The sequence below is a fragment of the Pseudorca crassidens genome, chromosome 1 (genome assembly GCF_039906515.1).
Source record: "Pseudorca crassidens isolate mPseCra1 chromosome 1, mPseCra1.hap1, whole genome shotgun sequence".
NCBI lineage: Eukaryota > Metazoa > Chordata > Mammalia > Artiodactyla > Delphinidae > Pseudorca > Pseudorca crassidens.
The window spans coordinates 138,706,725-138,723,362 of record NC_090296.1 but is presented as its reverse complement, the minus strand read 5'-3'; the positions used below and the strand labels follow the sequence as shown (position 1 = coordinate 138,723,362).

Here is a 16,638-nt window from a genome sequence, read left to right as displayed (position 1 = left end):
GTCCAGTGGTTGAGACTGCGCCTTCCAATGCGGGGGTCGAGGGCGGGGCAGCCGGCGGGGGGTGGGTGGGTTCGATCCCTAGTCGGAGAGCTGGGATCCCTCAAGCCTTGTGGCCAAAAAGCCAAAACAGAAAACAGAAGCAGTATTGTAACAAATTCAATAAAGACTTTAAAAATGATCCACATCAAAAAGATCTTAAAAAAAAAAAAAACTACTCAGAGCACACACATGCAGAGACCTTTCCTCTAAGTCAAGGCTAAGGGCTGTGCTCTTCATTTTCGCTGGTAAAGAGACAGCAGTAATAGGACCCAGCGGAGACTGGGGGAGGGAGGGATCTCCTCTCGGTTCATTGGCAGATCACTTAGCATGAAAAAGAACTGTGGTGGAGATAGAATGTGGTCCGCCAGGTGTCAGGTGCTTTTTATTTATTTTTATTTAGGATGGAGCTAGTCTAGGTTTAACGAGGATGGCTAAAGACATGGTGTAGATGTGACAAAAGAAATTATGACTGTCATGTGTGATAGGGAAAAAAGTTTCAATGTGGCAGAGAATGGCGTTCTCTGAAGAAGGCGCTGTGTGGGATGTAAGCTTGGGAGAAGAAAGCTGTTTTCTCTAAGACACCCAAAGTGTATCTCTTAAAGGGGAGTCGCTCCACAGTTGAACTGTGGGGCCCGCAATCAGACAAGGAGTAAAACAAGAGAGCTAGATAGATGGTTCCTAGGTGGCATGCCAGGAGGTTGACGGCAATCGGGTGGGACCCAGGTCTGGGGATTAAGTTAGTATGGGTCTGATATTCCCCAATTGGAGGGAGGCCTGATTCTGAAGGTGAAGCACTTCAGCGAAGTCGGGGAGGGAGCAGCTGGCAAATCAGACAGCTCCCCACAACAGGAGATCCAACTGAACCTATCTGGCAAGGGGGAGGTCTTCACAAAAAAAAAAAAAAAAAAAGGAAGAGGCAGAAAGGAACGGTTCTGGAGTCAGACAACTGGGTTCCATCCTGGTTCTAATACTTCTTAGCAGTGTGAACCTGGGCAAGTTAAACTCCTTGTGCCTCAGCTTCCTAATAGAGATAATACACAGAGATAATAATAGTCTCTCACAGGGGTGTTGCGTGATGACCTGAGTTAACCACCAATGAGGGCTTAGAACAATGCCTGGCGCATACCTAACTCAATGTTTTTCAGCCATACCTATTATTATTATTTCTTTTTAGCCATACCTATTTTTAATAAAGACCTGTTCAGGCCAGTTTTGCTGGCATAGAGGTACTTGGTGATGAATCTGGACAAGCAGAATCATAGATGGATTTCAGGTAGTGATAGGAAGGGAAAAGAGGGGGTGAACAATAGCATAGCAAGAACACATCAGGAAGAATGAGGAAAAAGGGTTCAGGGTGGGGCTGTTTCAGAGAAAACAGCCTGTTGCAGGTCTACAATGTTCAAAGCTACATTGTGTAAGGGAATTCTCTTGGAAGTTAAATGGAGAAAGTTTAATTTCAATTCAAGAAGCATTCTTTTTGTGTGTCCACTTGAAGCTCAAATTATATTGCTAAGGAGGATGGTCAGTCTGCATAGAGAGAACCCAAGATCTATGAGTCAGGAGACTTGGGTTCTAGTTCTAGTTCTGCCCGAAGTAGCTGATGCCGTATTGAATCAAGTTAATTAACAACTGTGTCATTTTGAAAAGAAGGGGCCAGACCTAGTTCCTAGGCCTCATGAGTATTTAACATTCTCTTATTCTAATCCAAGAACAGGGTCTCAAGAGAATTTCAGAGTTGCTCACCTTTCCCCAAGACTCCTTCCCTCAAATAAATCCGTTAAGACTAAGAGCATCTAGCGTTCCTTTCTTTTTTACCAGGTCCCAAAAGGAGCAAGATTTCTAAAATGCTGGCATTGGGAGAGAGCCACTTTTTCTTTTCCCATCCATTTCAGGAAGGTTGTTTTCAGTTATTCCTTGGTCTGCCAAGAGTTGCTTCTAGATTGAAGTAGGAAGAAGTAATGAAAACAACAGAAAAAAGGTGAGATTTGCTTAAAAGAAGTGAAGCTTGTTTTGCCTGATTCTCTGGGAGAAGGTGGTTGGCAGGTAGACTATGATTGTTCAGGTTCAAACTATCCCTTTAACAAACACTCCCTAAAGGGTGGAATCTGGCCCAACCAGGATTATGAGATACTGATTCATAATGCCGATGGACACCGGACATACTAATAGCCTGCCTCTCATAAACAGGCAACAAGAAGCTTACAAACCCTCAAATAAGTGGCATTTCAATTCGGATATTGGGCTAGGGGGATGCGCTGGTTTAAAAAAACTGGCCCAAACTCTGTGACCCTTAGGGAAGGACTGGTTGTTTAGAAGAAAAATCTTTAGTTCTATAGCTCCTCAGATATGGCTGCTTGCCCAAGGGCTATGAACCTGCATCTTGTTTGCTCGTCATCCTGTCAATCATTTTCCTTTTTTTTAAAAAAAGAAGACAAAAATCTGAAGTCGAAAACACCGAATTCCAAGCTTTTTCCAGGGGCGAAGCCCTTATCTCTAGGGCACTGTACTAATAATACTGGCCTGGCCTACCCCGCTCCAGGAACCCCCTAGCCTTCCCCGAGGGGTCCGCACTGCGAGGCGCAAAGCAACAGCCCAGCTCTAAACCCAAAGGTTCCATCACCAGCCAATCGCCAGCTGGGATCCCTCAAGAAAACCAGAAACACCTACGGAAGGTGAATGGCATTAAGACCAGCCTATCCGCGGGGACTCAGCTGAAGGGGTGGGGTCAGAATTAGCCAATAGTATTGAAGTGGTTGTTGTTAGGCGGGAGGAAGACGCCTGCGAGCGTGCGTGGGGCCGCTCCCGGGAAAGGGTGGAAGGAAGCTCGCAGAACCAACGGCCGCGGCGGGCGGGCGGTAGTGCGCATGCGTACTGTGACCTGGGGCTGCGGGCGGGAGGCGGGGAGGATGGGGGAGGGGAGCGGGCAGGAACGCGGCGGAGGTTGCTGCCGTCGCAGCAGCTGCCGCCGCAGCAAAGAGGCCATGTTGTGTGGTGTGTGGGGCGGGGGGGAGGAGGGCCGGGGGGGGAGGAGGAGGAGGGAGTAAAGCCGAGAGAGGAGACGGGAGAGAGACACCACACACACACGGCACAAGATGGCCGGAGAAGCAGCAGCACCTCGAGCTGTCAGGCGTTCCGCCGCGGCCGCGGGGCCCGCCGGCTGGCGGGGACTTGCGCCCGGGCGGCCCGCAGGCCCGCGGGAGCGAAGCGGCCGCGGCTGGGGCGAGGCGGGCCGCGCGCCGGGGTCGGAGCCCGCGGCAGAGGCGCCCGGGGCGGCCGGGCCCACGACGCGGAAAGCGCCGCTGCGGCAGCGGCCGCGGAGGCTCCCCGGGGCACGGGCGGCTCGACCCGGTACGGACGGGAGGCTCGGGCGGGCAGCCCGGCGCGGGACTCGGGTGCGGGCGACCAGGAGGTGCCGACCGCGGCGCTCGGACCTGGTGAGTGGCTCCCCGGCTCCTTTTATTGTCCTTTGTCCTTGGGAGGAAAAGCAAAATGTCCTTGAGCGCGCGAGCAGGAGGGGGCGGCGGGCCGGGCCTCGCCGGCCGGCTCTCCCCTAGCGGCCCCATAGGCGCCGCTCTCTGGCTCTCCGGGCGGGAAGCGCCGCGGGGCCCGGGGCTGGGGGCGCGGGGGCCCTGCTGAAGACCGGGCGGGGGGTGGCCTCGTTGCCGGGACCGGCCCCGCCGGGAAAGGGGCGGCGGCGGTGACCGCGGGCGGGAGCCTGAAGGGGACTGCGCGAGGAGAGCCCCTTTCTGTCCTGGTGAGTTATTTTGATATTTAGGGTAAAAAAAAAAAAGAAAAATCCTTTTCAGGTTGTCCGACGGGGGAGCTTTTTAACCCCTTTCCGGTGAGGTGGGAACTCATCTTCGTTTTCGAATTTAAAAGAACAATGGAACCCTGACTACGTTTCAACAAAAATAAAACTTGTTTTTTTTTTTTCCTTTTGGGTGTTGGCTTTTAACTCTTTCAAAGCCGATTTTGAAAACGGCTGCAGTGTTGCAGATGAGAAGGTACTTGCTGCTTGTTCAAACCTTTATTGATGTTAAGGTTGTCTTTTAAAAATGCAAGTTGGAGGAGTGCTTCTGGTATTTCAGAAATTACGAAGACAAGTTTACTATGTCGTCAAGGTTGTTTAATGGAAATAGATTTTAATTACGGTGCTAGACGATGACGTTTGATTAAGGTAGTTTATTTTACTGAGTAATTACGCCAAGATTATTTGACATTCTGATGTTTGAACAATGATTAAATCTACTGTTCGTTACTTTTAAAAAGATCATAAGGAGCCGTTATCTGTAACTTATCACACCTGAATGTTAGACCATACTTGGGTTAGTTCCTAGACTTTTAAAAGTTTAAATTCATCATTTGATGATTTAAAAAAATAATGTGTATTATCACAAGCCACGGTCGACAGAACTTTTACAAAGGAATATTCTGACACCAAATCTCTTTGTGAAGTTACTTTCTCGTAGTGTAAATATTAAAGTAGGACTGCTCGGTAATGGGCGATGAAGAGGAGCCATATTTGTTGCATTTGTTGCATGCATAAAAATTCAGATATGCTCAAAACGGAACAGTATTTTAATAGTGTATTTTGGTTTTTAAAAAACTTGTAGAGTCCTCTGTATAGTCTAGGAATTTAAAAAAATTGTCTGAGAGGGAATTTGAGTTTAGTGATTTGAAGAACAAACCACAAATGAACAAACCTTTGTGTATTTTAGAATATATTTGTCTTCATCCTGCGGTAGCTCTGGTGTTGTAGAGGTGCAGATCTACGTAAAAATAGTGTTGGGCAGATTTACGTAGTACTTATAAAATCAAAGATACTGGTGTAATGGACTGTGTTTCTGAGGATATTTTTGTCAGTGACATTGTTTTATTTTCCTAATAGCATTCATATAGTGCTACACGTTACATCAGTTGCGCATATCTTGATTTTAGAGACTCTTGGTGTTTAAGTAACAATTTGGTTTTTCAAATCAACATTTCTGAAATTTTTGAGCACTGCAAGTCGTTTGAAATTAATATTCTGAATCTAGTTTTTTTCAATAGCGAAATGCAGAATAATTGCTAGCAGTTTAACCTCATAAGGTCTTTTTACATGAGAAATGGGGGAAGGGAGAGACTGAAAATGTTCTAGACCCCAGTTTGAAATTGAATAAAGGACATAGATACTACATGTTTTAGATTTGCTTTAAAGACAAAGCTAATATCCCACTTGGTGGGATCAAATAACTTGTGGTTTAAAAATTTAAAGTAACCAGTGGCCATTTTAACTTCACTAATTTCTCCTGGAGGAGTTAATTTTTAATTGCTCATAATTGTAAAAGGTATTTCTAGATGGTAAAGAAAATTTTAAGTTGATTTCAGTCTTTAAAAATGGTAAACTTTTCCTTTGTTTTCGTGTATTGCTTGCCATCAAAAGAAGAATAAAAATGAAAACAAGGTCATAATCTTAAATCTGTCCAAAGATGTGAATTTTTTGTTTTTAATCTCAATGCCTTAATCTCTAGTGTTTGTTCATACAACCAAAAGATGAGGAAAATAAAGACTGATAGATATTAAGATAAATAACTGCACCCTTAAAATTTACAGGTAGCGTGTCGATGAGCCATTTCTTGAATTTGTCCAATGATCGTTGTCTCTGGAATATTTTCTCATTGTTTCATCACAGTGAAACTTTGGCCAAGAAGTGTTTAAAAATCAAAACATTGATAATCATCTTCCTTTTTTTTTTTAAAGGTAACTTACAAGATTAAAATTATATTTGGTTGATGATGGTTCTGAACAAATACAGCTCTTATTTGAGGTAAGAGTGGGTAAATTTTTATTACTTTGACATAAAAGTAAACTTATTAGGTTTTTATTTTTTTTGATAATATATGTTTTTAGTGAATAGTGATTATGAGTAAGTATCTGAAATAATTTTACAAGGTCTTTAAACCTTTTCATTGTATGAAAAGTGTATCTGCATAGCCATTGTAACTTAATGTGCCTTTTGAATAGTTTAAAATACTGAAGGTCCTTTAAGCCTTTGTTTAGTTTTGGGAACAAGAAAAAATACTATACTTTGAGGAAAACCATAAACCAAAGATATGCTTTTTCTTTCTTGCTATTTAATATACTATGCAAACAATTTAAATCTTTTAAATATTTAAAGAAATAAATTTTTTGGGAAATTTAAGCTAGTTGCTATTCATACTAATGGATTTTAGGAAAGAATGCTTTAAAAATCAGGTTTTGTGAGCATAGATTTTATTTTTTCTTCTATGTAATAAAAAGTTTTAAAACACATATTAGTATTTGGCTATTGGTGGTTCCATCAATAAATTGTTTAGAATATTGTTTTTTTTCCCCCAAAAGGTATGCCATTTTGAAGACTGAGACCGTGGAATTTTATCCTTGAGGATAAAGGAAATCTTTGCGATAGTCTGTATTTTATATAGCAAGTAAGTAAATGTTTTTATGCAACATCTGAAATCTAATAGCTACCAACAGAAGAATATCACTAAAGTTTGTCAGTGCGACATAAACTGTAGACCTTATCTCGAAAACGGGATAAGAAAAAACCCATCAAATTCTTTACCTTACATCAAAGCAGTTCTGTGTTAATGTTAAAATAGTTGATACGTGTAATTTACATCAGCAGTGAGACATTCAGTATTTTTCAATTAAATGGTTTAGAATTATGGTTAAATCAGTAGTTGAGTCATCAGAATTACGTATCTTTACAATCTGAAATGTACATTCTTTAGCCATTTTTTTGGTGATGCAGATTACGTTTTAGAAATGGCCTAGAATTTTGTATTTGCAGATCTTATGATTTATCTTAAAAGAAGTATATTTCAAAAACTTAATAGACCCTCTCATATTCTAGTTATTATGTAAAGGATTTAAAATACTCATTTTACCTGTTTTTATGAGTCTTTTTTCCATACAGGTGCAAAAATAAGTTATAGGAAACTAGAATGTGACTAAAGAGACTTCTAATCTATAGCGTAGTCTTTTTAAAGCATAAAAGGAAGAAATAATTTCAATATGTGTATGGTATTTTGACATCTTAAAATTAGATACATGAATGAGAAAAATATGTACAGAATTTTCAGGAATTACTTCTTACTCTTAACACTGAAAGGGGAAGTTACTGTCAAGCAGTGTATATTAGGAAGGGATTTATCAGAGGAAATATATAATGAGATACCTTGGGAAGTTTTAAAAATAGCCAAATAAACAATTAATTAATGTAAGGGCAGGTTTACCTTTGTCCTTGTAATTTTTGTGGAAAATTCATCGTTGGTGTTGGCTTATTCTGTTGATTCAAATAGGTGATAAAGGTAATATTTTTATTGCTTTTGCTTTAGCTTTTTTTGCTTTTCAGCCCTTTTGCAGTTTGATCAGATTTGTGTTTATTATAGTGTACAAAAGAAAACCAAATGTTAGACCTTTAACAATGTTTTAAAGATGTAACATATAAAAAAGTTAAGACGTCTTTCATCCCAAGGTCGTTTAACGTAAAAATGCCAAGGTTAGGGTTTCCTCTTTGTAAATGATAGGATATTAGGTTGGCATTCAGATGAGGCTGGGCACTGTTATAAAAATTGAGAATTGGGCCTCTTAAGACACAAATGTATGTGAAGTTTAACCTAAGTTTAAGTATAAATTGGCAGTAATTTATAATGGCCTACCAAAGGCGTAATTTGAACCCATAGAATAAAAAACGAATGGTTAAAGAAGATTAGAAATGTTAAATGAAAATTTGTATCTTTTTTAGTCAAGTATTAATAATTATAAAAATAACTTAAGTGTTGTAGTAACTCCTAAGTTAATGTAATGGAGTGTAGTTTTCTTTTTATCAGCAACAAGATAAAGGATTATAAGTCACATTTTAAAAAGACCTACATGTACTTCGACCTTCATGATAATATTTAGAGTCAGTGTTTTGAAATCTGCTGCTGAGCCAAGCCTGTAAAATTGGCAATATATTTGGTGGACAGAAATAATGGACACATGGGGGCAAATATAACTGAAGATACTGTTGTTTTAAATTACTGTATTTCATAAATACATTGTTTAGTTTACTACTATTTTCTGCTTAAGAACTGAAGTGATAAATACTTAAATATTTGTTTTATTTTAGCATTTTGAATTCTTGAATCATAAAAGTCACCTGATCAAGTTGGTGATTGGCTTGCATTGCGTTTGTTATTATTGGTAATAACTGTTTAAAAAATTCCCTGGAGTTCCACAGAAATGAAAGAAGCCATGCCCCGTAGTTAACAAAAGGTTTTCATGAACTACGACATAATAAGAGGTCGGATTATGTGGAATAGGTAATTTTGAATATAAATTTTCTTTCAAGTTTCGTTTACTGTTCAGTTTCTTGATTATTTAAAAATTTGGACTGCGGACAAGCAATTATTTTACCTTTTCTCCTCTGATTTTCTTCTTTGTTTAGAGGCATAAGGGGAGAAATGTTAATTTGAGGACATCTCCATCTTCTGCATTAATGAGAGGTGTGTGATAGAGTGGAAAATATAACTGTGATTCAGCAGTCAGGAGACCCAGCTTCTAATGTAAATTAGCCCTGTAATCTAGACGATTTATTCACTGTGGACCTTAGTCTCCTAATTTGTATAAAGTATTTGGAGTTTCCAATTTCTTAAGATACATTTTTGCTCCTGAATTGTGTGGTAAAAATAGAGTGTCTAGTTCTCTTAAACTGTAAAGTAGTTTTTGTAATTTTTGCATTGCAAATCATGGATGTTATTTCTTTGTTGAAGTTATTTGAATAACATGAAACCTGGGCGATAGTGTACCTGACTTTCCTAATTTTAGGTGTTCTAAAATATTAATAAATAGTATAAATGCAGGCATAATGGAAAGTTGATCTTAAAAAGCAGTTAAGGTGTGAAATTGTGTTTAAAAAACAAAGATTTAGAATGCTGCAGTGAAAGCATTGTTTTGATTTTTTTTCCTAATTATTTTATTAAATAATTTAAAGATTAGTGTATTTAATGTAACATTTGCAGCTGACCATTGTGGGTATAAATGATGATTTATAGCTTACATGCTTGACTAAGCTATATAATTTCCCTTAAGAAATCTATATTTCAAAGATAAATATCCTCATCTTACCCACTGCCTTTCCCTTCCAGATTGAGCGGGCCAGTACAAACTTTTAATTTTCAAATTGACTTATTTCTGCATATAATTAACTTTTACAACTTAAATTCAGGGATATTCTGGACTTTATAAATAAAAACTATGCGATTTGATTGTTTACATAACTTTCAAGTAACATGTTTCCTACAACGGTTTTATTTATACATTGTGTACAGCTAGATAATCCAGTGTTTTGGAAAACAATCTTTGTTTTTTGAAATTATACCACTTATTTGAAATTGAATATTTCCCAAAAAGCAATTATATCCTAATGTGTGTATTACATGGTAGTCAAAATCATTTTAATTTAGGTTATCAAGCTAAATATTTTGCTTAACTTTAATGCTTTATGAGTTGTGACAGAGTTTTCTTATGACTGTTAATGACTTTATCACTAGTACCTTATTTTTGTGGGTGGTTTCTTATATTTCACAGTGCTCTCGGATTTTATTCTTAATTAAAATGTAAAAATTGTTTTCAGGACTTTAAAAGGTGACAAAACCAAATCTAAGAAAAGCACAAATGGGCTAGTAATGATAATATTAAGACTTGACTAAAGTCGTCTTTGCCTTTTATTATAAAATGAGCAGCAATCAAAGTTGTTATTTATATTATACCTATAATTTCATACTAAATGAGGATCCTCGATACTGCAAAATATTAAAGATAGGAGTATGAGCAAAATTATCAACTTTTGTAATCTGCTTAAGGTGAACTTGGCTTACCCCCCTTTAAAGGAAGGCAGAGTACTACTTTGTCAATTTTTGGTAAGGAGATCGAGTGGTAGATTACATTGGTGTCAGTAATTTTTGTGGTGGTGCAAAGTGTGATCCAAGTCCTCTGGTTTTGATGCAGTGAGCACCCCGAGCCACATACTTGTACTGGTAGGTAGCCTTTTTATAAGCGTGTTGTCAGACTAATGTGATGGGTTTCCCTCAGACATTTCTTTCGGGGGGATTCCTTAAGTCATTTCTGCCCTTCTCTTAGGGGTTAAATCAATTTATTTTACTTGACTGATTTAGGTTTTGTCATTGTTCGGTGTAACTGTCTCCTTTATAAGATCAGATTAAATTTGGAAGCTTAATAATGCTGTGTTTCTTGTAAATTGCTTCATTTTATCAACTTGCTGGGAGGATATTTTAGCACCTTGCTCTTGAAAGAAATCTTGAAGCAGATCTTACTATTTCTTGGCCTATGACTAGTCAAAACGATTAAAGGGATTTAAATTTGGTAAGATACTCAGGAACTTGCTTTATAATTTGAAAAATTGGAAACCTTGGTCATGGAAAAAGCATTTAGGTAGCTTAGTTTTAGCTTAAATCCTAAACTTTTGCTTTCTAAAAATCCTTAAATTGATATACTTTAATATTGAACTTTTGAACAAAGCTTTTTGGGTAGTTCTACCTATTATTGTGATTATTATAATCATACTTTGGCACAGGAGTGACTGGAAAAAGTATATACCTGTATTCAATTTATTTGAGATACAGGAAACATCTTCCATGTTTATGAGGTATTTCAGTCTAACCAGTGAAAAGTAATGGTTATCAGTAACCAGATAAAAAGTAATTTTTATCACGCACATATTTTAGAAAGGGTTAGTGTTGTGTAGGTCAATATAATTAGTAGAGAAAAAAATTTGAAATTATGCTTAAGGTTTCTATCCTAGAATAGAGTTGATTAAAGTACATGATATTATGAAATAATATAGTAATATTGAAGAGTGAGAAACATGGCCTTGCCAGGTTGGTAATGGAAGCTTTCCTTTAGAAGTCTGGAAAGCAGATTAGCTGAAGGACCAAGAGATAAAATAGTTCTGTACTGTTAAGGAAGGAGTGATGTTGACTCTGTTAAACAGCTGTTTTGCAACCATGACTGCCTGTTAGGGAGCCCAGATTTTTACGTAGGAAGTTCTTGGGGCCTGAGACATAACGTGCTTTTATAGTAACTTTATTCTACAGGTGAGCCCTGTGAACAGCCAAACTTAAGATCCTCTGGATCAGAACTTTTGATTTTCTGCTTGGACTGTATTTATAAATACATGTATGTCTCGGTCTTCTGGCTAGTGATCCTGTTAAAATGTTGAAGTTTCCAAATAAATCTGTTTTTTTCTTTTTCTGTACATACAATTATATTCTTTTTGATTTCTACAGAAATATGAATCCTGAGGCTGAATTATCTAAGGGGCCAGTACAACGAAAATAGATGTTGGTGAAGAATTTATTTAGTAAGTTTTCCGCAATTTACATGTTTAATTTGCTTTTTAATTTTAAATATGACTTTAGAAATTTTGAGTAACTGAGTCAGAGTCTGTAAAAATATAGAGGGATTTAGTGAGGCTCAAAGCAGTACAAAAATCAGCATGGTTAGATGTATATGAAGTTTATTATTAAAATCTTGCACATTAATTTACTCCAACCTTTTATTATTTTCTACTTTTTTTTACTTAAGCTCAGGCAGAGTTAAAATGGAAAAAACCCTACATTTGAACATGCTTTTAATACTGCACCCTAGGACTTCCCTGGTGGTCCAGCGGTCAAGACTCCACGCTTCCACTGCAGGGAGCATGGGTTCGATCCCTGGTAGGGGAACTAAGATCGCGCATGCGCTGTGTGGCCAAAAAAACCCACAAAACCCTGCACCCTAGATCTGGGTGTTGGTAAACTCCCTCCTATTTTTATAAGTAAAATTTTATTGGAACACAGGTATGCGCTTTCATTTACACATTATCTGTGTTTGCTTTCCAACTCTGGCTACAGAGTTGAGAGTAGCTATAGCTAATGGCCACAAACCCTATAAAATGCTTAGTATTTTTTCCTGTTAGGCAACCTTGCGTACTCTTTCCCTGGATCCTTCCTTTTTGTCAACTTCACATGTGTAAAACTCAGAAGCCCTTAGGTTCTCTTGGTAATAGAGCATACTTTTAATGGATTTCATTGTTAGTAATTCAAATAAATGAAGTAATTATGAGCTTTCCTTAAACTTGAAAGGCCAACAAAAAGTTTTTCTTCATACTGGGGTTTTGCCTTGATATTAGAAGGTTTGGTTACTACTACTACTGTGGAATTTCTAATTCCCCATCTGAGAAATAGTGGGAAAGAGTTAGTGGTAAGACTGTAGAAATGGATTTGGATGAATTCTCAAAAGCATTTATTATTGACAGAACTTTTTAGGTATGATAATTATTTAGTAGTTGTTTCATAAAAGTAATTTTTTGAATCACATTCGGGAATCTAGATTCTAGATGATAATCTTTGCTTCTAATTGCTACTTCAACTTCTATTGTATAAATGGCTACTAGAGCCTGTAAAATAGTGAATATTTTTTTTTTTTCGATGGGGGATGGTGAGAGCAGAGATGAAAACTTTACTAATGTAGTGTAATTTATTGACTTCATGCCTTATATTTTAAAATGATTGCCTGGCACATAGTGGATGCTCAATAAATACTTGTTGATTTATTGTATATACTTGCTATTAAACATTATCAACTAGTGTTTTGGGTCTAATCTAGTAAAAAGTGAAATTCATTATTTATAATGCTTTAAATACTAATTTTTAGATATGCTTGAATGCCAAAACTTTGACTCAGTAAAAGTTACAAGAAACCACAACTTTCAATCTTTCATGGACATGTAGTCAAGTTTTAAACTAAAATGGGATAATGGGGAAGATTTGATTTGATTGTAAAAACCTTAAGTAAGATGACTCTTTCTTAGCATAGTTGAACAACATAGTTTAGCAATGTTGTGAACAGCTGGCTGGGTTTTTTGTAGTTAGTTTTTATGCCCACTTTATTTAGGACCCAGACTTGTTAATAAGTTTTAATCCTTTTGAGGAGTCAAGCTTTTTTGGTAATAAGACAAAATATGTGAAGTCAGTATTAAATGTTTTCAAATTTAAAGACAATACGAAGATTGAAATTGTCATAAGTACCAAGAAGCTTAATTACACGATGAGAATGATCATCATGTAAGCATCAATTTCTGCTGCTTATTGTAATTTTGTACCCATTTGTCCCACTGGTTTTACAGTAACAAATTGTAGTATTTATTAGAGCCACTTGTTTAAAAAATTAAGAGTCATTAATCTTTTTCCTTGTACTCTTTCCCTGTCCCGCACATTTTTTGTTGCTATTAAAATGGGGGTTTGCTGGGAAGTAGAGGTAAGGAAATTGAACCCCTGTTAAACACATCCAGTAATGAATCACTTGCTTGCATTTCAAATAACAACTTATTTTACAATATCCCAGTGTTTTTTTGAACAAATTTACTGAATTAGAATTTAAGACCTCCTTGCTCAATTTTATGTTTTTAATTTCTGGATGTATAGTATTTGGGGATTTTAAGCAGTAGCAGGTACTTATCACCTTCTTACCATAGAAGTTTTTTCTTCTTGGAAATTATCTTAGAACAAGCAATTTGTTCTTAAAAAAAGGAGGTATAAAATAGTGAACATCATAGTGGAAAAATTCTCCTAACTTTTCATAATATTAGCTTGAAGCTTGTATGTTTGATGATGGAATTCTAGATCAAACCATCATCTCTGCAGTATGTTTCCAGTAATTCACAAATCTGGAAAGATGTGGAGTAGTAGGGCTTAGATACTAAACCCTACTCAGTTTTCTGTACTGATCTTATTTTAATGCAAAATGAAATGCTCTTTAAAGCAGAAAGTGTTTTGTCTTTTACAAGTTGACCCCATGATCCTAGAGCTTTCAGAGATATCATGGCCACTGGAATATAAATTATTTTGATTCATTAAGGTTAGTTTGTAGGTCCTCAGGTACTTTGGTTACTGTGGTATATTGGAGGTCTATTTATTGAGGTCCTTCTATATACCGGGTAATGTAAAAGCTATAAATGTACTAACTCATTTAATCCTCACTACTACTGCCACGTAAGGTAGGTACTACTGTTACAGATGAAGAACTGGATTTTGTTACCCAGAAAATTTCCAGGGTCAGAGAACTCATGCCTGCTTTCTTTTTCACTTTTTAACTTTGCTTATTTGCAAATTTAATTTTTGCAAGAAATTGGAATTCCATGAAAATAAATGGATTTTATTCCTAAATCCTTTACTGTTCTTTTAGGTGCTTTGATATTTGAGCACTTTTGCTTATTAACAGAATTCTTACTTCTGGGTTTTCATTGGCTTTATAGGAGTGCAGATTGATCATGGCTTTCTTGTAGCATTCTTTTTCTTCTCCTCCCCCCGCCTTTTTTTTTTTTTACCATGTTAAATATATGACAGTGTATGTGATAGCACGACCAATATGCTAGTATTTTTTAGTCTCTATTTTTGCCACACAAGCTGGTGCATTTTATTAATTAGTTTTGATATGGTTTTAATATCATTTGGCTTTCTTTTGAAATTTTTTTTAAAAATGTCGTTTTAAAAAGAAATTTCTTATAGTGCCTGCGATGAGTTTTTTACCTCTTGTGGCAGAAGAATATAAAGCACGGAGTTTATCACTTAATGTACTAGATTGAATAAAGTGCACCTATAGCCATTGAAATGACTAGCTTGATATGAATGCATTAATGTCACCGTTCATCATAATAGTATTTACATTCCCAACTCATTGAGAGATTGATCCTGCATTGTAACAGTAGAGATGGGGAGAAATTGGTTTATAATTAACTCTGCAAGAGGAATGATGGTGTTTTTATTTTTATACTTCTATATAGAAATATGTCCCTTAATTGTAAGGAGTGAACAAGTGGAAGATATTTTACTGATATGGGGAATAAATGAGTTATTTTTAGTTCTCCTTTTAGGCTGGAGAGAAATCGGCAAAAAATGTTTTGGGAGGAATAGCTTTCGTTTGATGCTTATTACTGATGTTGTGATGCTCATTTTCAGTATTTTTTTTAATGAGTGGTGGTGTCTCTTGGTTAATCAAATGGTTTATTAAGTAGATTTTTGTATTGTATATAATAGACAAATCCTCATTGTAGTTTTGGAATCAAGGTACTAACTATCTAATGAGCAAAAAATGTCCTTAATAATCTCCTAGTCAGTCACTCAGACTTCATTGCTATAAATTTAGTTGGAGAGCTGCAAAATTTATAAAGAAGACCAGGGTTAAAACTTATTTTTCTAATTATGTTTTATCATGATGAATCAGGACCATTTATTTAATGGTAAAATATCCTGGCTTCCTTTAATCTCCTTACTTCAAATTATTTAAGCAATGAATTTTTTTAAAACAATGAGGAACATTTGATGTTTTTGCAATGAGAATATTTGTATTGAATTTGAAATCTGATAGCATTTTATGGCAAATATCAAATAAGGCAGGGAAATATTTTGCATTTCTGATCATTTTGTTTTCTAGTGGCTACCTATTTCCTGCATTTTCGTATATGTAGCTAAAGATGGTGACATCTATATTGGCCATTTGTGTTATCTATGCAAAATTAATTAAGATCTGTTGGACTGAAAAACTGCTATGATCCACTGCTTTGGTTTTTTTTTAATCCTTTAAGATTCTTTTCCATATTTAGTTTTATTTGAAGAAGCTTGGAAAGTTTTCTGCATTGAGATTTAGAATCCATAGTGTTGCTGTAATTTAGCCTTCCAGAATTTTTGAATTTGAATTTTTGTTTTCACTTCTCATGTAGACAGTATAACAACATTACATTTAACTATTAAAAATTTGACTCTTCACTGCCACATTTTTATGGTTACTGTGTATCTGTGACAGTAAAAGAACTTTGTTACTGGTGTGCAGTTTTGCCATGATTCTCTTATTGAGACGTATGTGCAGCACATACAACTTTAATATAATACAGTTTTATAGTTTAAAGCGGTTATAAAATTATTAAAGCTTTGTGTATGGTAAGAGTATCTTCAAGGTGGGTGGATGTTCTCTGAAGGAATAAGATTATTGATATTCCAACAGCATTTTTTTTCTTTTAATGTTTTCATCAAGCACCCAGTCAGCTTGAAGAGTCTCAAATGGACCCTACCACTGAGAAATCAAGATGGCAGTCCACTATGGGGAATTGAGAAAAATGGATTAATACAAGAGTGCTGTGATAATATACAACCAAGACAGGGTTCTTTTAACATGGATTTCATGAAATGAATGAAGATATAGGTTTCTTACCCAGCACAAATGGACAGTGAATTTGACTTTCTAGAGACTTTGTATCACTAAGAACATTTTTGACATTTGGAGAAGAAAGATGGCACATTAACAGATGATAGTTTGTATGCCTGGAATCTTTTGCAGTTTGATCTGTATGAGTATGATCTTGTGGAATGTTAACTTTAATAAAATTTCTAACACTTTAAAATTTCTCAGTTTGGGCTTTTTTTTTTTAAGCTGAAGCTTCATTAAATACTCGGTGTCGCCTTAAATAACACTTTGACCTTTACAGTTGCCCAGCAGTAAAGTGTACTGAATAAAGCTGGTAAAATGGAAATGGTGTAC

At 36.6% G+C, this 16,638-nt stretch overlaps 1 protein-coding gene across 5 annotated transcripts; it reads left to right on the top strand.

The window, feature by feature from the left end:
* Positions 1-3,072: 3,072 nt before the first annotated feature.
* LOC137201667 (serine/arginine repetitive matrix protein 3-like) lies at positions 3,073-16,527 on the top strand. 5 transcript variants are annotated; one of them, XM_067695775.1, is made up of 6 exons: positions 3,073-3,473; positions 4,006-4,043; positions 5,779-5,845; positions 6,400-6,485; positions 8,174-11,425; positions 16,135-16,527. In XM_067695775.1, the coding sequence occupies exons 1-3, from the start codon at positions 3,132-3,134 to the stop codon at positions 5,780-5,782; spliced, it is 384 nt and encodes a 127-aa protein (XP_067551876.1). In that variant the 5' UTR covers positions 3,073-3,131; the 3' UTR covers positions 5,783-5,845; positions 6,400-6,485; positions 8,174-11,425; positions 16,135-16,527. The 5 variants fall into 5 exon arrangements, with proteins under 5 accessions (XP_067551876.1, XP_067551895.1, XP_067551870.1 ...); XM_067695794.1 differs by lacking the exon at positions 4,006-4,043; XM_067695769.1 differs by having other exon boundaries at positions 4,006-5,845.
* The last annotated feature ends 111 nt before the right edge of the window (positions 16,528-16,638 follow it).

What these genes read in the sequence shown, in the direction of transcription:
- LOC137201667 (XM_067695769.1), top strand. Translation starts at nt 3,132, where the DNA reads ATGGCCGGAGAAGCAGCAGCACCTCGAGCTGTCAGGCGTTCCGCCGCG. An exon ending in GACCGCGGCGCTCGGACCTG is followed by an intron (nt 3,474 to 4,005) that starts GTGAGTGGCTCC and finishes ACTCTTTCAAAG; the next exon opens with CCGATTTTGAAAACGGCTGC.